The sequence below is a fragment of the Hyla sarda genome, chromosome 11 (genome assembly GCF_029499605.1).
Source record: "Hyla sarda isolate aHylSar1 chromosome 11, aHylSar1.hap1, whole genome shotgun sequence".
Taxonomy (NCBI): domain Eukaryota; kingdom Metazoa; phylum Chordata; class Amphibia; order Anura; family Hylidae; genus Hyla; species Hyla sarda.
Window position 1 is genome coordinate 64,333,290 of NC_079199.1, and position 20,144 is coordinate 64,353,433.

Sequence of the window (20,144 nt, forward strand, 5' to 3'; positions counted from 1 at the left end):
CCGTCCCCAAGGGGTTAAAGTCCCATGAAAATCAATGGAAAATGTATGTTCCCACATAACTTCCGTATGGCTGGACATGTCAGCCGAGGTCCGTTGTTCACATTCATCTGAGTGGCTCGAATCGGACTCTGTTAGATAATCTGAGCTCTTAATTTTTCTCTTGGAGTTCGTATTTCTTTTTAGGTTTTTATTTTTCTCTTCTGTTCCTTTGGGTGGTTTTAATTGCAAGTGAAAACTTGATCAGATTGAAAGTCCCTTTTATCTCTGAGAAATTTTTTGTTGAAATTCCGTAAATTGCTGTTAAGGCAGTCTGCTCCTGAATTCTAACTTTGCCTTACATAGGTCCTCTGTGATTTTAATATACTCAGTTTGAAGTGTTTTCCAGTATCAACCTCTGTAGATTAAGTGAGTGTGTAACATGCAGGTCATCCCATTTCTTAATGAATGCTTTGTCTTCCGTGAATTGAGAGGGGGCTTTGTACAAACGTACAACAGTAGACCCAGAGGTGTGAAGTTTTGCTCCACATATGCTCTCAATTAATTCACTGTACAAAAGCACCGCATCTCCTTTTCAGCCAGGGATGTAACTTTGAACTCCAGGCTTTCTAGGCTAATCACCTGGGGGTTCACAGGTGGAAAAAACACTATAGGACTAGAAAAGGACTATAAACTCACCTGTTTGACGTCACCGTGTATCAGGGGCCTGAAAAAGTGCAAAAAGCACGATACGGACCATCACCCATTGTTTGGAAACACCATCTATCTTGCCTCCCCCGATGTGCTAAATCGTCTGATGTCCAATAAAGTGTCATGCTTGCTAATTGTGAGGCGAGTGCTCCATTTATATGTTCCTTGGTGAGATGCTGATTATATGAAGGACTGGTTTTACGAGAAGCACCACTTGTATGAGCTTGCACTAGGACTACACACAAGGAGGTAAGAGTAATATACCTGACCACTAGCCCTCTCCACTCCGCATGCTGCACACAACGTGATTCATGTACAGGACTGTTGCGGAAGTTTCCGATTCTATAAGAGATATTCTGATTTAGCATTTAAATTTTGTGGCAGAATAATAAAAATAATAATAATAATGAGAGTAAAAACAACAGGTGGCCAAGCTGCACAGCTGGGTTATAGCACACAATTGCTTTGACCCCCTGATGGTGGAGAAGGTGATCATGGACATGTGTGCTAATTTTCGCACAGTTCTGACCAGTAATCTTAGAGAAAACTGTGTTTAAAGAATATTGTGTAATCAAATATGGCTACCAAATCTAGTGATTGTGGTACAGAAAGTGATGAACAACATGTGTGCTAATTTTCATTTTGTTCTGACCTGCAATTTAACCCCTTAAGGACTGAGCCCTTTTTCACCTTAAATGGGCACTGTCACCAACTTTTTTTTTAATTTGTAGTACATATGTACTACAACATATCTCTAATATAGTGTAATTTTTTTAATTTTATTTTTTATTAACATGGTGTAATTTACATTTGAAAACCAGCCACTAGGGGTCTCCCTCCTAGTGGCCGGCTGCAGCCTGGCGTGATGTCACATTTAGTTACATAGTTAGTATGGCTGAAAAAAGACATACGTCCATCAAGTCCAACCAGGGAATTGAAGGGAAGGGTGTAAGGGGATAAGGGGAAGGGATGTAGTTTTATAATTCTGCATAAGCATTAATGTTATTTTGTTCCAGGAATGTATCTAACCATGTTTTAAAGCTGTTAATTGTTCCTGCTGTGACCAGTTCCTGAGGTAGACCGTTCCATAAATTCACAGTCCTTATGGTAAAGAAGGCGTGTCACCCTTTAGACTAAACCTTTTCTTCTCCAGATTGAGGGAGTGCCCCCTCGTCCTTTGGGGGGGGGGGTTAACCTGGAACAGTTTTTCTCCATATTTTTAGTATGGCCCATTTATATACTTTTAGACGTTTATCATATCCCCCCTTAAACGTCTCTTCTCAAGACTAAATAATTGTAACTCCTTTAATCGCTCCTCATAGCTAAGATGTTCCATGCCCCATATTAGTTTAGTAGCACGTCTCTGCACCCTTTCCAGCTCCGCAGTGTCCCTTTTCTGTACAGGCGACAAAAACTGAACAGCATATTCCAGGTGAGGCCGTATCAATGCTTTATAAAGGGGGAGTATTATGTCCCTGTCCCTTGAGTCCATGCCTCTTTTTATACATGACAATATCCTGCTGGCTTTGGAAGCAGCAGCCTGACATTGCATGCTATTCTGTAGTCTGTGATCCACAAGTACACCCAGATCCTTCTCTACCAGTGACTCTGCCAGTTTAATCCCCCCTAAGACATATGACGCATGCATGTTATTAGTACCCAGATGCATAACTTTACATTTATCCACATTGAACCTCATTTGCCAAGTGGATGCCCAGACACTTAGTCTATCCAAGTCATCTTGTAACTTATGAACATCCTCTATAGACTGTACTGTGCTACAAAGCTTGGTGTCATCTGCAAAGATAGAAACAGAGCTGTTAATACCATCCTCTATATCATTGATAAATAAATTAAACAACAGCGGGCCCAGTACAGAACCTTGGGGTACACCACTAACAACCGGGGACCAACCAGAGTACGAATCATTGACCACCACTCTCTGGGTACGATCCATGAGCCAGTCTTCAATCCAGTTACAAACTAAAATTTCCAAACCCAAAGACCTTTACTTACCTGTCAGACGTCTATGAGGGACAGTATCAAATGCTTTTGCAAAATCCAGAAACACTATATCTACAGCCATTCCTCTGTCAAGGCTTCTACTCACATCTTCATAAAAGCAAATTAGATTGGTTTGACAACTTCTATCCTTAGTAAACCCATGCTGGCTATCACTTATAATACAATTATCCCCTATGTATTCCTGTATGTAATCCCGTATAAGTCCGTCAAACAATTTACCCACAATGCACGTTAAACTTACCGGTCTATAATTGCCTGGCGAAGACCTGGAGCCCTTCTTGAAGATTGGCACCACATTCGCCTTGCACCAGTCCCTTGGCACAATACCAGACACCAGAGAATCAATTGAATTCGGACTGATGCAGGCCTGGAAATCGGTCCTAATTCACACAGGCTGTGCTCGCTCCCTGCCTGTCAATCAGACAGGCGGGAGCGAGCGATGTGTACGCCGTGGTTGCGCTCATTGGCTGCCTGCCCCCGGAATGTACAGTCTGGAGGCAGTGTGGCACTGAATCTCAGTTCTGCGCTGATGCTCCAGGACTATACATGTCCTGTATGGGTAAGTGAGATCTTATTTCACTTACCCGTACTTTATTTCGGTCCCGCGCCCCGTGAATTCTCCCGTCCGCTCCTTCCCCAGCTCTCAGAAGATTTCCGAAGCTAGAGCTGGGGGAGGGCAGAGCAAGGGGAGAGAGGAGGTACACGCCCCCCTCCCTCATCTCCCCGAGCTCAGAACGCAGATCTCCATGGGGAGAAGTACACGCCCCCTCCCTGAGCTGGGGAGGACGTAGATCTCCACGGGGAGAAGTACACACCCCCCTCCCTCCTCTCCCCGAGCTGAGGACGCCGATCTCCACGGAAAGCCACTGTTCCTCATCTCCCCTGCCTGAGCTCTGACTGTGTTTACTATACACGGGCTGGGGATTCATACACTGCAGAGACTGGGAATAAATCTCTGCCAGGGGATGATTTCTATGTGAGGAGGAGGGGGGGTCCCTGTTATGTGTATGCTGGGAGTTGTAGTTCCTGTTAGGTGTGTGTATGCGAAGAGTTGTAGTCCCTGTCAAGTGTGTGTGTGTGAGCTAGGAGTTGTAGTCCCTGTAGGGTGTGTGTATGCTGGGAGTTGTAGTCCTTGTTAGGTGTGTGCGTGTAGGCTGGGAGTTGTAGTCCCTGTTAGGTGTGTGTGTGTGTGTGTGTGTATGCTGGGATATGTAGTGCCTGTTAGGTGTGTGTGTGTGAGTATGCTGGGAGTTGTAGTCCCTGTTGTGTGTAACATATACCGATATTCCGGTATAAGTTATCGGCTATTCATCCCCCCTCGACACCGCTGCAGATCACTGATTTAAAGCGGGCGCTTTAAATCAATGCACTGCAGTGGCTTTTGCGGTGCCAAAAAAAGGCCACCGCCGCTGCCACCCGCTTTTCTCCCTCTACCCGTCAGGGTGGTCCAGGCCATCCATCCTTCCTTCCTGTAGTGTCCGGCGGCATTCCGGGTGGAGGGTGAACTGGTCCGGGCTGTCCTCTTCTCCACTCCGGGCAGACTCCGGACTAGTATGCTGCATAGACGCCGCTGCGCAGTGACGCCCGTGCTTAGCGACGCATCTGACGTAACGGTGTAGCGGCATCTATGCAGCGTACAAGGCCGGAACTTGCCCGGAGTGGAGAAGATGACCCCCGGAGAAGGACAGCCCGGACCGGTTCACCCTCCACCCAGAATGCCGCCGGACACTACAGGAAGGATGGATGGATGGCCCGGACCACCCCCATTACGGGTAAGTTTAATTTTTTTTATTGACTCGGAGGGTGGGGGAGGGGCCCAACCGGTATAGCAGTATGGGCAAAAATCCATACCGGTATACCGCCCAGCACTACGGTGGGGGGTGCAACGCGGTGGGTCGGTAGGGCGGTCGCGGTGCGGCGGGTCGGGGGGGGGGGGGTCGCGGTGGGAGCGGTGCGGGGGCAGGGCATTATCGGCTTATCGGCAAGGTAATTGCCGATACCGATAATGCCCAAAATCGTGATTATCGGACGATAATATCGGCCATACCGATAATCGGTCGATCACTAATTTCCATCCTTTATGTTATTGGGGTTAATGGGATTCAAGAGTGTAAGTTTTATTTTCCTATGAAGCCTATTCCTATTAACTATTCTAACCCTTCCCTCCGCTCCACCCCCAGGTATATTTATAATTCCCACCTCTCTATCTACACTATCTTCCCCCTCTTTGCTGTAGGTTCCCTCCCCCCAAGTCCCTACACAGCACACTAATTATATTATATATATATATATAGCGTTATACACAGCACACTAATATAACTCAGCCCTGGTTGGAATACACCGGCATACACACACAAAAGGGACTACAACTCCCAGCATGTGTCATTCAGGAGTCTTCAGTCTGTGGTATAACACCAGCATGCTGCCTCTGTAGTCTCCTGTGAGTTGTAGTTCACCACACCTCTGTAGGGCATACACCAGTGTTTCCCAAACAGGGTGCCTCCAGGTGTTGCAAAACTAAAACTCCCAGCATTCCCTGGTTGGGACTACAACTCCCAGCATACACACACACCCCCTAACAGGGACTACAACTCCCAGCATACACACACACCTAACATGCACTACAACTCCCAGCATACACACACACCTAACATGCACTACAACTCCCAGCATACACACACACACTCCGAACAGGCACTACAACTCCCAGCATACACACACACTCCTAACATGCACTACAACTCCCAGCATACACACACACACACACACCCATAACAGGGACTACAACTCCCAGCATTCACACACACACCCCTAACAGGGACTACAACTCCCAGCATTCACACACACACACCCCTAACAGGGACTACAACTCCCAGCATACACACACCCCTAACAGGGACTACAACTCCCAGCATACACACACACCTAACAGGGACTACAACTCCCAGCATACACACACACCTAACAGGCACTACAACTCCCAGCATACACACACACTCTCCTAACAGGCACTACAACTCCCAGCATACACACACACACACATTCCTAACAGGGACTACAACTCCCAGCATACACACATTCCTAACAGGGACTACAACTCCCAGCATACACACACACCTAACAGGGACTACAACTCCCAGCATATACACACACCTAACAGGGAATAATAAAATTGGGGAGCTTGAGGCCTTGATACTGGAGGAACATATTGATATAGTTGGGGTCACTGAGACATGGCTGGATTCCTCGCATGACTGGGCTGTCAATCTGCAGGAGTTTACATTGTTTCGCACAGATAGAATGAACAGAAAAGGTGGTGGAGTCTGTCTGTATGTAAGAAGTGGTATGAAAGTCAGTGTGAACGATGCAATAGTGTGTGATGATTCTGAGGAGGTGGAATCACTGTGGGTAGAATTACAAAAGGGGGGAAATACTGAAAAAATAATATTTGGTGTAATCTACAGACCCCCTAATATCACTGAAGCAGGGGCGGACACAGACAGCAGAGGGCCCCTGTGCAAAGAATATGCCTGGGCCCCCCCCCCCCCCAAGTAGTAAATTTGAAAGATATTTAGGCAGTTAGTAAGTTCAGTTGGTAGGAAGGCAGGTAAAATTTTTGGTGCTAGGTAGGTAGGTAGGCAGGTATAAGTTTGGTTGGTAGGTGGGTAGCCATGTAACATTTGGTAGGTAGGCCCTTTGTCCAGTGTTTTCCAAACAGGCTTTGACTGTTTGGGCATGCTGGGAGTTGTAGTTTTGCAACAGCTGGAGGAACCCAGGTTGGGAAACAATGGACTAAGGACCTACCTACCAAACCTGAGTGCCTCCAGCTGTTGAAGAACTAAAACTCCCAGCATGCCTGGACAGCTAAAGACTGTCTGAGGGAATGCTAGGAGTTGTAGTTTTGCAACAGCTGGAGGAGCCCAGGTTGGAAAATACTGACTAAGGAGGTGTTTTCAAAACCGTGTCTCTCCAGGTGGTCCAAAACTACAACTCCCAGCATTCCCGGACAGTCTAGTGAATAGTGAGTACAGCTCTGGAGTATAATACAGGATATAACTCAGTACATAAGTAATGTAAAGTGACCCTATACAACGTGACATCTTATACAACGGGTGGCACACATGTGCAAAATCTAACTATTGCGATAAATGAAGGCTCACTTTACATTACTTATGGTGGAAGCAGCAGGTCACTCACCTCGTCTCCTAAGGAAACTTTTAGATTTGACTGTTGTGAGGCTCCTCAGGTTCTGTTATATGAATGGCGGCTCTGGAGTATAATACAGGATATAACTCAGGATCAGTACAGGATAAGTAATGTAATGTATGTACACAGTGACCTCACCAGCAGAATAGTGAGTACAGCTCTGGGGTATAATACAGGATATAACTCAGGATCAGTACAGGAAAAGTAATGTAATGTATGTACTCAGTGACCTCACCAGCAGAATAGTGAGTGCAGCTCTGGGGTATAATACAGGATAAAACTCAGGATCAGTACAGGAAAAGTAATGTAATGTATGTACTCAGTGACCTCACCAGCAGAATAGTGAGTACAGCTCTGGAGTATAATACAGGATATAACTCAGGATCAGTATAGGATAAGTAATGTAAAGTATGTACACAATGACCTCACCAGCAGAATAGTGAATAGAGTTCTGGAGTATAATACAGGATATAACTTAGGATCAGTACAGGATAAGTAATGTAATGTATGCACACAGTGACCTCACCAGCAGAATAGTGAGTACAGCTCTGGAGTATAATACAGGATATAACTCAGGATCAGTACAGGATAAGTAATGTAATGTATGTACACAGTGACCTCACCAGCAGAATAGTGAGAACAGCTCTGGAATATAATACAGGATATAACTATTATAATTACTAGGTTCACACTGAAAAATCTTCAGACAGCAATGCATTTCTGAGCGGATCTGCAAAAAGATCTGCACGGTCCTAGCGCCGCCCAAAGGGATCGCTTCTGGAGATTCATCAATGTGAACCAAGCCTTATACATGTGAGAAGGGGATTACACATGTGAGAAGGGGATTACACATGTGAGCAGGGGATTATTATAATCCTCCACTCACATATATGTAACATCTCTCCATCACATGTATAATCTAGTAATCTCCTCCTCACATTTATAATCGCAAAATCAGATTATACATGTGAGGAGGGGATTATACATGTCAGGAGGGGATTATACATGTGAGGGTGGGATTATACATGTCAGGAGGGGATTATACATGTCAGGAGGGAATTATACATGTGAGGAGGGGATTATACATGTCTGGAGGGGATTATACACGTTAGAGGATTATTATAATCCTCCCCTCACATATATTTATCATATCTCCCTCACATGTATAATCTGATAATCCCCTCCTCACATTGATAATCCCCTCACATATGTAATATCATAATCAGATTATATGTGAGGGGATTATACAGGTGAGGAGGGGATTATTATAATCCTCCCCTCACATATATGTATTATCTCCCCCTTACATGTATAGTCTGATAATCCCCTCCTCACATTTATAGTCCCCTCACAAGTATAATCTCCTAATAAGATTATATGTGAGGGGGTTATTAGACTATACAGAGGGAGATGATACATACATGTGAGGGGAGGGTTATAATAATCATTATTATCCTCCAATCACATGCAGAATTTCTCCCCCCCCCCCACACAATCGCAACCCTGCACCCCCTCCCCTCCCTCCAATCCTCACCCCACCCCCCTGCCAAACAACCCCTACCCCTCAACTCACTTGTAATCCGGATGATATACCGGTCCATCTGGCGGTGAGTGACGCTGCAGCCTGGAGGCCGTGTGTGGGGGCTGAAAATCACTGATAGAGAGGAGCGGAGGACTCCTCTCTGTTCTGCTCCTCTCATCTCTATGATGCCCACGGCCAGCCACAGCGGTCCTGGGATAGTTGCTGCCTGTGGAAGATTGACGGCGGAGGCGGTGGCAATGAATTAGAAAAAGGCCCGGGTGGGCGGCGGTGGCGGTTGTGGGCCCCCTCCCTCCCTCAGTCTAAAATTTTGACGCCTGGCCCGCCTGTTTCCCAGCCTGGGATGTCATGACCAGGGCCCCGTGTGGGGGAAAAGGGGCTAGCTGCTTTTGGGCCCCCAGGAATGAGAGGGCCCGGGGCAGCCGCCCCGTTTGCCCCACGTTAAAGACGGGCCTGGCCCCAGTGGTCAGTGAGTGACTGTCACTCACTGACTCGCTAACAGTTTCAATTCCGGCTGGGCCCCCCTGGGCTCCTGGGCCCCTGTGCAGCTGAACAGGCTGCACATATGGTATGTCCGCCCCTGCACTGAAGAGATAGAAGGTCAGCTCCATAAACAAATAGAGAGGGCTGCCCGGGCCGGTACAGTGGTAATAATGGGAGATTTTAACTATCCAGACATAGATTGGGGTCCGGGGTTGGCTAAAACTACAAACGGGTGACAATTCCTAAATTTATTGCAGGATCATTTTATGGGCCAGTTTGTGGAGGACCCAACAAGAAGTGATGCCTTGTTGGATCTGATCATTTCCAACAACACAGAGCTGGTTGGTAATGTAACTGTGCGGGAAAACCTTGGTAATAGCGACCACAATATAGTTACTTTTGACTTAAAATGTAGAAAACAAAGACAGGCGGGGAAGGCAAAAACATATAACTTTAAAAAGGCAAACTTCTCTGGGCTGAGAGATGCACTACAGGACATAGACTGGGGGGAGGTGTTGTCAAATACTGATACAGAAGGTAAATGGGACATCTTTAAATCAACTCTAAATAACTATACAGCTAAATATATACCAAAGGGGAACAAATATAAACGATTAAAACTAAATCCTACATGGCTGACAAATGATGTTAAAAGAGCAATAAACAACAACAAAAATTGCTTTAAAAAAATACAAATCTGATGGGTCAGCTATAACATTTAAACAGTACAAGGAGCTTAATAAAATCTGTAAAAATGTAATAAAAACAGAAAAAATTCAAAACGATAGACAGGTGGCCAAAGAAAGCAAAACTAATCCTAAATATTTTTTTAGATATATAAATGCAAAAAAAACAAGGACAGAGCTTGTAGGACCCCTTAATAATGATAATGGGGAGGTTGTCACAGGCGATAAAGAGAAAGCAGAGCTACTGAATGGGTTCTTTAGTTCTGTATATACTAAGGAAGAAGGAGCTGACATTGGCCCGGTCAGTGCTGGTAACACATCATGTAATGTACTAAACTGGCTTAATGTAGACATGGTACAAGCTAAGTTAAGTAATATAAATGTAAGCAAATCTCCAGGGCCAGATGGATTGCACCCAAGAGTTCTTAGAGAACCAAGTTCAGTAATATCTGTACCCCTGTTCATGATATTTAGAGATTCACTGGTGTCTGGTATTGTGCCAAGGGACTGGCGCAAGGCAAATGTGGTGCCAATCTTCAAAAAGGGCTCTAGGTCTTCCCCAGGAAACTATAGAACGGTAAGTTTAACATGCATTGTGGGTAAATTGTTTGAAGGACTTATAAGGGATTACATACAGGAATACATAGGGGATAATTGTATTATAAGTGATAACCAGCATGGGTTTACTAAGGATAGAAGTTGTCAAACCAATCTAATTTGCTTTTATGAAGATGTGAGTAGAAGCCTTGACAGAGGAATGGCTGTGGATATAGTGTTTCTGGATTTTGCTAAAGCGTTTGATACTGTCCCTCAAAGACGAACACCAAAGTCCTAAAAAAATTCACCACAAACTCCCATGTGCCCCAGTGACACCCATAGGGGAGTGCGTATTAATCCTGTCAAGGACAGGGGAACTCCATAAATATATATATACAGAGAAATTGGAGTTATAACACCACCTTAAGTATAAACATATAAATCTTTATTGAGACGTGTTACATAAAAAACATATAAATGCAAAAAAAAAATGAAGTATTGCAATAGAAATCCAACACAAAAATAACTGGCGCAGAGTGAGGAAAGTACATGCAAATGAGTAGATAAAAATGTCTGCACACTATAAATAGCAATAAATGGAATAAATAATTTGGCCACTGTGGGCTATCCATACAAGTGCTGCATAATGAAACATAGAAATTTGCATCTAGTATAACCTAGGGCTGATATATAGCCAGGTCTAGGAATGCATATTGAAATACAGTGATAGTGGGGACAGCATGTCCAAATACTCAATGAACATCAACGTGTAACCTTACCCATGTGGGATAACAAACTCTGCGACCAACCCTTACGATCTTTTCGGTTTCCCTTTTTCAAGAGTACCAAAACGATCGTAGGGGTTGGTCGCAGTGCTACTCTGTAGATCACAGACTACAGAATAGCATGCAATGTCAGGCTGCTGCTTCCAAGGCCGGCAGGATATTGTCATGTATAAAAAGAGGCATGGACTCGAGGGACAGGGACATAATACTCCCCCTTTATAAAGCATTGGTACGGCCTCACCTGGAATATGCTGTTTAGTTTTGGGCACCAGTCCATAAAAGGGACACTGTGGAGCTGGAAAGGGTGCAGAAACGCGCGACTAAACTAATATGGGGCATGGAACATCTTAGCTATGAGGAGCAATTAAAGGAGTTACAATTGTTTAGTCTTGAGAAGAGACGTTTAAGGGGGGATATGATAAATGTATATAAGTATATTAATGGCCCATACAAAAAATATGGAGAAAAACTGTTCCAAGTTAACCCCCCCCCCCCCCCACCCCCAAAGGACGAGGGGGCACTCCCTCCGTCTGGAGAAGAAAAGGTTTAGTCTCAAGGGGCGACACGCCTTCTTTACCATCAGAACTGTGAACCTTTGGAACAGTCTACCTCAGGAACTGGTCAAAGCAGGAAAATTGAACAGCTTTAAAACAGGGTTAGATACATTCCTGGAACAAAATAACATTAATGCTTATGAAGAAATATAAAATCCCATCCCTTCCCCAATATCGTGCCACACCCCTACCCTTCAATTCCCTGGTTTAACTTGATGGACATGTCTTTTTTCAACCGCACTCTACTAACTATGTAACTATGTGTATAACGCAGGTTTCCTCAAGCTGCAAGGGGGGGACGAACTGCTCGGGCTGGTTTCTGGGGTGTTCATTAGCCCCTTTACCCCTTAACGACGCAGGACGTATATTTAGCGGGATCGCGGCATCATATCGTGTCGGTCCCGGCACTCATCAACGGCCGGGACCCGCGGCTAATACCACACATCGCCGATCGCGGCGATGTGCGGTATTAGCCCTTTAGAAGCGGCGGTCAAAGCTGACCGCCGCTTCTAAAGTGAAAGTGATCCGGCTGCTCAGTCGGGCTTTTCGGGACCGCCGCGGTGAAATCGCGGCGTCCCGAACAGCTTGCAGGACACCGGGAGGGCCCTTACCTGCCTCCTCGGTGTCCGATCGGCGAATGACTGCTCCGTGCCTGAGATCCAGGCAGGAGCAGTCAAGCGCCGATAACACTGATCACAGGCGTGTTAATACACGCCTGTGATCTGTGTAAAAGATCAGTGTGTGCAGTGTTCTAGGTCCCTATGGGAGCTATAACACTGCAAAAAAAAAAGTAAAAAAAAAAGTGTTAATAAAGGTCATTTAACCCCTTCCCTAATAAAAGTTTGAATCACCCCCCTTTTCCCATAAAAAAAATAAAACCGTGTAAAAAAAATAAAATAAACATGTGGTATCGCCGCATGCGTAAATGTCCGAACTATAAAAATATATCATTAATTAAACCGCACGGTCAATGGCGTACGCGCAAAAAAATTCCAAAGTCTAAAAAAGTGCATTTTTGGTCATTTTTATACCATTAAAAAAATGAATAAAAAGTGATCAAAAAGTCCGATCAAAACAAAAATCGTACCGATAAAAACTTCAGATCACGGCGCAAAACATGAGTCCTCATACCGCCCTGTACGTGGAAAAATAAAAAAGTTATAGGGGTCAGAAGAGGACATTTTTAAACATATACATTTTCCTGAATGTAGTTGTGATTTTTTTCCAGAAGTGCGACAAAATCAAACCTATATAAGTAGGGTATCATTTTAACCGTATGGACCTACAGAATAATGATAAGGTGTAATTTTTACCGAAATATGCACTGTGTAGAAACAGAAGCCCCCAAAATTTACAAAATGGCGTTTTTTCTTCGATTTTGTCGCACAATGATTTTTTTTTCCGTTTCGCCGTGCATTTTTGAGTAAAATGACTAATGTCACTGCCAAGTAGAATTGGCGACGCAAAAAATAAGCCATAATATGGATTTTTAGGTGGAAAATTGAAAGGGTTATGATTTTTAAAAGGTAAGGAGGAAAAAACTAAAGTGCAAAAACGGAAAAACCCTGAGTCCTTAAAGGGTTAAAGAGGACCTAGAAATGCATGGTGTGACGGATCCATCTGCTGGTTAACCTCTTGGCCCCAATTAGAACGTTGTGGTTAACCGCAGACACCTCTCCCTTCCATTCGTACGGGTGGTCGTCGTTCGCCGACCATGAGGCGGCGGCCGTTTTTGGGACCCGAGGAAAAATCAGCAGTGTTCGATACAAATTCTATGGAACTAAAAACGGACCCTTTATCTACCAAACACCGATGGAAGCTGCCGCCTGCCTTCTATTTCGTCATTTATACGTTTCAATGTGTTTTCTTGTGTTCTGGGATGGCGATTGTCTCTGTCCTGGGAGATAATTTGATTTCTTCATCCTGGGAGATAATTGGATTTCTTCCCAGTAGTCTGCGGGATAGAGAGGAGTGAGGTATGTGTAAAGTGGGAAGGGCTCATGTTGAAGCCACTGCGATTGACTACTGTCCACTATGTTTTACAGTCTTTCATCAGGTCCCCTAGGGGAGTGTCCACCTGGTAGAGACCTACATAAATACCGGGCAAGTAGCCCCATTAAATTCATTCCTGTTTGACCCTCAAGACGGAGCTGGTCTCGTTTGTGGGGGGGGGGGGGGGGGGGATTACTATTGGGACAGCACTTTCGTTATTTCTAGCTATGGAAGGAGTTCGACTGATTTGCTGATCGGGAGCGGCCGCGTTCGTATCCTCCGGTCGGAGTTGGACGGTCGGCTGGAACCAACCTGCGTTCCTGGAGAAGGGGATCATTCCAAGCGGCAGCTTCCTCTACATGTCGGGGAGTGTCGTAACACATGGGGTTTGTACAGGACATGAACATCACTGTATGAACCCTGTGCATTTATATGTCAGCGTTCATACAGGCTTGTAGAAATGCACGGGGTTCATGCAGGGAAGCAGAGATGCAGGGAAGCAGAGATGCACGGCCCCGACCACCCTTATTTACCGGGTCACCGGAGACCCATATGACCTGGAATCACCACAACTCACCGGTCCGCATTGACCTACATGGGGGTCCTCAGGAGCCCTCCAGGAACGGGATGCCTGCTGAACGATTTCAGCAGGCATCCCGTTCCGTTCACCGCCCGGTTACTGGAGTTGACCGGAAACCCTGAGGGCGTACAGTTATGCCCTTGGTCCTAGACCTGTTAATGATTTAATCTAAAACTCCACTTGCAGAATTCTGCAAGTAAAGATTTCAATTGGCGGCCGCCGCCAAAATCAGTTTTCCCCTGGATGAAGCTGTACATGCTACTGTGTTCTTTCTCCTGTACGACCCTCCTGACATGATTTTCTCTCAAAGCTGTTGTGCAATGAACGCTGACATGAAGACCTCTGTTCAAACCCTGTGCATCTCTGCTTCCCTGTACGGACCCCGTGCATCTCTGCTTCCCTGTATGAACCCCGTGCATCTCTGCTTCCCTGTATGGATCCCGTGCATCTCTGCTTCCCTGTATGAGCCCTGTGCATCTCTGCTTCCCTGTATGAACCCCGTGCATATCTGCTCTTCTGTATGAATCCCGTGCATTTCTAGGTCCTCTTTTAGGGGCTAATGAACACCCCATGAAAAAGCAGAAACCAGCCCATGCAGTTCGTCCCCCTCTAGTAGCTTGAGGAAACCTGTGTTATACACAGCACACTAATATATACACAGCACACTAATATATACACAGCGTTATACACAGCGTTACACACAGCACACTAATATATACACAGCGTTATACACAGCACACAAATATATACACAGCGTTATACACAGCACACAAATATATACACAGCGTTATACACAGCACACATATATACACAGCGTTATACACAGCACACATATATACACAGCGTTATACACAGCACACATATATACACAGCGTTATACACAGCACACATATATACACAGCGTTATACACAGCACACATATACACAGCGTTATACACAGCACACTAATATATACACAGCGTTATACACAGCACACTAATATATACACAGCGTTATACACAGCACACTAATATATACACAGCGTTACACACAGCACACATATATACACAGCGTTACACACAGCACACTAATATATACACAGCGTTATACACAGCACACTAATATATACACAGCGTTATACACAGCACACATATATACACAGCGTTATACACAGCACACATATACACAGCGTTATACACAGCACACTAATATATACACAGCGTTACACACAGCACACTAATATATACACAGCGTTATACACAGCACACTAATATATACACAGCGTTACACACAGCACACTAATATATACACAGCGTTACACACAGCACACTAATATATACACAGCGTTACACACAGCACACTAATATATACACAGCGTTACACACAGCACACAAATATATACACAGCGTTATACACAGCACACATATATATACACAGCGTTATACACAGCACACTAATATATACACAGCGTTATACACAGCACACTAATATATACACAGCGTTACACACAGCACACTAATATATACACAGCGTTACACACAGCACACTAATATATACACAGCGTTATACACAGCACACTAATATATACACAGCGTTACACACAGCACACTAATATATACACAGCGTTACACACAGCACACTAATATATACACAGCGTTACACACAGCACACAAATATATACACAGCGTTATACACAGCACACATATATATACACAGCGTTATACACAGCACACTAATATATACACAGCGTTATACACAGCACACTAATATATACACAGCGTTATACACAGCACACTAATATATACAGCGTTATACACAGCACACTAATATATACACAGCACACTATTATATACACAGCGTTATACACAGCACACTAATATATACACAGCGTTATACACAGCACACTAATATATACACAGCGTTATACACAGCACACTAATATATACACAGCGTTATACACAGCACACTAATATATACACAGCGTTATACACAGCACACTAATATATACACAGCGTTATACACAGCACACTAATATATACACAGCGTTATACACAGCACACTAATATATACACAGCACACTAATATATACACAGCACACAAATATATACACAGCACACTAATATATACACAGCTTTACACACAGCACACAAATATATACACAGCGTTATACACAGCACACTAATATATACAGCGTTATACACAGCACACTAATATATACACAGCACACTAATATATACACAGCGTTATACACAGCACACTAATATATACACAGCACACTAATATATACACAGCACACTAATATATACACAGCACACAAATATATACACAGCACACAAATATATACACAGCACACTAATATATACACAGCTTTACACACAGCACACAAATATATACACAGCGTTATACACAGCACACTAATATATACAGCGTTATACACAGCACACTAATATATACACAGCACACTAATATATACACAGCGTTATACACAGCACACTAATATATACACAGCGTTATACACAGCACACTAATATATACACAGCGTTATACACAGCACACTAATATATACACAGCGTTATACACAGCACACTAATATATACACAGCGTTATACACAGCACACTAATATATACACAGCGTTATACACAGCACACTAATATATACACAGCGTTATACACAGCACACTAATATATACACAGCGTTATACACAGCACACCAATATATACACAGCACACAAATATATACACAGCTTTACACACAGCACACAAATATATACACAGCGTTATACACAGCACACTAATATATACACAGCGTTATACACAGCACACTAATATATACACAGCGTTATACACAGCACACTAATATATACACAGCACACAAATATATACACAGCACACTAATATATACACAGCTTTACACACAGCACACAAATATATACACAGCGTTATACACAGCACACTAATATATACACAGCGTTATACACAGCACACTAATATATACACAGCGTTATACACAGCACACTAATATATACACAGCGTTATACACAGCACACTAATATATACACAGCGTTATACACAGCACACTAATATATACACAGCGTTATACACAGCACACTAATATATACACAGCGTTATACACAGCACACTAATATATACACAGCGTTAAACACAGCACACTAATATATACACAGCGTTATACACAGCGTTATACACAGCACACTAATATATACACAGCGTTATACACAGCACACTAATATATACAGCGTTATACACAGCACACTAATATATACACAGCACACTAATATATACACAGCGTTATACACAGCACACTAATATATACACAGCGTTATACACAGCACACTAATATATACACAGCGTTATACACAGCACACTAATATATATACATACACACAGCGTTATACACAGCACACATATATATATAGTGCGTTATACACAGCACACTAATATATATATACAGCGTTATACACAGCACACTATATATAACGCAGCATAGATGAAGTGAGGGCGGAAGCCGTCGCCCAGCAGGCGTCAGTGACATCGCGCCTGCTGGGGAAGTCTGCTTCCGGCAGAGCTAGGGAGAAGAGCAGAAGATGAGACATTTATAAGGTAGCAAACATTTTTTTAAAGGCAGGGTGGGGGTTAGGGATAGTTTAGCAATATGTAGGGACAGGAAAAAAAAAAATACAGATGGTGGGAGCTACTCTTTAAGGACTCAGCCCTTTTTTGCAATTCTGACCACTGTCACTTTATGCATTAATAACTCTGGGATGCATTTACTGATTATTCTGATTCAGAGAGTGTTTTTTCGTGACATATTCTACTTTAACATAGTTGTAAATTTTCATCGTTACTTGTATCCTTTCTTGGTGAAAAATCCGAAAATTTTGCATTTTTCTAACTGAAACTTTCTGCTTGTAAGGGAAATGGATATTGCAAATAAATTATATATTGATTCACATATACAATAGGTCTACTTTATATTTGCATCATGAAGTTGACATGTTTTTACTTTTGGAAGACATGAGAGGGCTTCAATGTTCAGCAGCAATTTTCCACAAAATTTTCAAAACCGGAATTTTTCATGGACCAGTTCAGTGTTGAACTGGATTTGAGTGGCCTTATTAGATATACCCCATAAATGACCCCATTATAAAAACTACACCCCCCAAAGTGTTCAAAATGACATCTTCATTTTTTTACACTTGCATGTTCTTGTAGACCCAGTTTTTGAAATTTTACATGGGGTAAAAGGATAAAAAGCCCCCCAAAATTTGTAACCCAATTTCTCTCGAGTAAGGAAATACCTCATATGTGGATGTCAAGTGCTCTGTGGGTGCACTATAAGGCTCAGAAGGGAAGGAGCCACAATGGGATTTTGGAGAGTGAGTTTTTCTGAAATGGTTTTTGGGGGTATGTCACATTTAGGAAGCCCCTATGATGCCAGAACAGCAGACCCCCCCCCCCACATGGCATTCTATTTTGGAAACTACACCCCCCAAGGAACGTAACAAGGGGTCCGCTGAGCCTTAACACTCCACAGGTGTTTGACGTTTGTGTAAACAAAATTTTTTTTTCCCATAATATAAATGTTATTAAAGTTTTCACGAAGGCAACAAAACATTGCATACAGAAGTGCAATCTAAATACATAGGTCATAATATCACAGAAACAGAGTCATTACAGTGCAATTCGCTCTAGTGAAAGGTTACTTTCGGGAAGTCTTCAAATGGAGCCAGAAGAAAGGGTAAAGTGGAAACATTGGACTCAATAATGGTAGTCTGTCGTATAAGACAGTGCCCTTTAAGAGGACACTGCATTCAGTGGTAGGGAGACAAAGTAAGACAAACTGGCAGTAGCATTTGATAACCTTTTAAGGCAGCAGAGTGAGGGGAGTCCATATGGGCTCTAAATGCAGAGCGAGGTGGGAGGGAAGAGAGAGGGAGAGAGAAAGAGATACGGAAAGAAGAGACAGTAAGGTAGAGGTGAAGAGGAGTAATACACGAACAAAAAAATAAAAAGAATTGCGTACCTAGTGGTCAGGAGCAGCCACAGGACTCTAAAACCCCCCGGCATGGCAGAACAAAACAGTCAAAAAATCATGTCAGGGTGTAGAATGCGTGGGTGCGGGCATTTCGAGGTGTACAGGCACAGGGGAAGGGTAACAGCTGTCGTCGGCTTCATCACGTCAGGTGCAGATTGAGGTATGTAGAAGAGGAGAGGAAAGAATTCCAGGGGGACCAAATGTTGACATATTTCGTGAGCTGTTGGGTAGTGTCAGCAGTCAGCCCCTCCATTCTGAGTATGTATGATACCGCTTTCAACCAGGCGGAGATAGATGGCGGTGTAGTGAATTTCCAAAGTCAGGGGATCACTATCTTAGCTGCCAGCAGTAAATAGGAGATCAATCGGGAGGTGTTTCTGGGCACAGTGGTGGGTATCAAAGAGAGGAGGGCAATATCTGGGGAGGGGGTAAGTTTTATGGCAGTGATGTGTTCAATGACATCAAATACGTTTGTCCAAAAATCAGTGAGGGAGGGGCAGGAGAACCAAGTGTGCAACATGGTACCTCTATCAGAGCTGCACCGCCAGCATGAATCAGAAACTCCAGGATAATAGGAGGCTAGGAGCGATGGGACCAGATACCATCTCGTGATTATTTAATCATTTACTTGATGGTAAATGAGTCTATGAGTGTATGAGTCTAACAAGAGGGCATACAAGATGCTTATTGAGCGGGTCGGAGGTTGGGAGGCTATACATAGACGCTCAAACTCCGTTAGCTGGCGGTGCAGGCGGAGAGCAAGGTCCATATTAGCATAGAAATGGGACAGTTGTGCATATTGGTAGAGCTGCATAGGGGAGGGGATCGCACCCTGGAGGATGTCTGTTAGTGTCACTAAGGACGTGGCCGTCAGAAATGGTCATAGGGTCACACCCATTTCTCGGTGATAGGTGAGGAAGGTCCGGCAGGCAGTCGGGGGTAAAAGAGTGGATTGTCAAATAGTGGCATCAGGGGTCCATCACAGGGAAATAGGTCTAGTCGGGACTTATAGTAGCGTCTAGAATTGTGTATAG

General features: G+C 43.8%; 1 protein-coding gene across 4 annotated transcripts in view; it reads right to left on the reverse strand.

Moving 5' to 3' along the window:
- The window catches only part of SLC39A9 (solute carrier family 39 member 9), a 255,502-nt gene that overhangs the window by 57,483 nt on the left and 177,875 nt on the right, over positions 1-20,144 (reverse strand). For 2 of the 4 annotated variants that reach the window (XM_056545278.1, XM_056545277.1), the window contains one exon: positions 2,365-2,484. The exons of the other annotated variants lie outside the window; for them this stretch is intronic. In XM_056545278.1, coding sequence (XP_056401253.1) covers positions 2,365-2,484 — 120 coding nt within the window. The remainder of the gene's footprint in view (positions 1-2,364; positions 2,485-20,144) is intronic. 4 annotated transcript variants of the gene reach the window in all.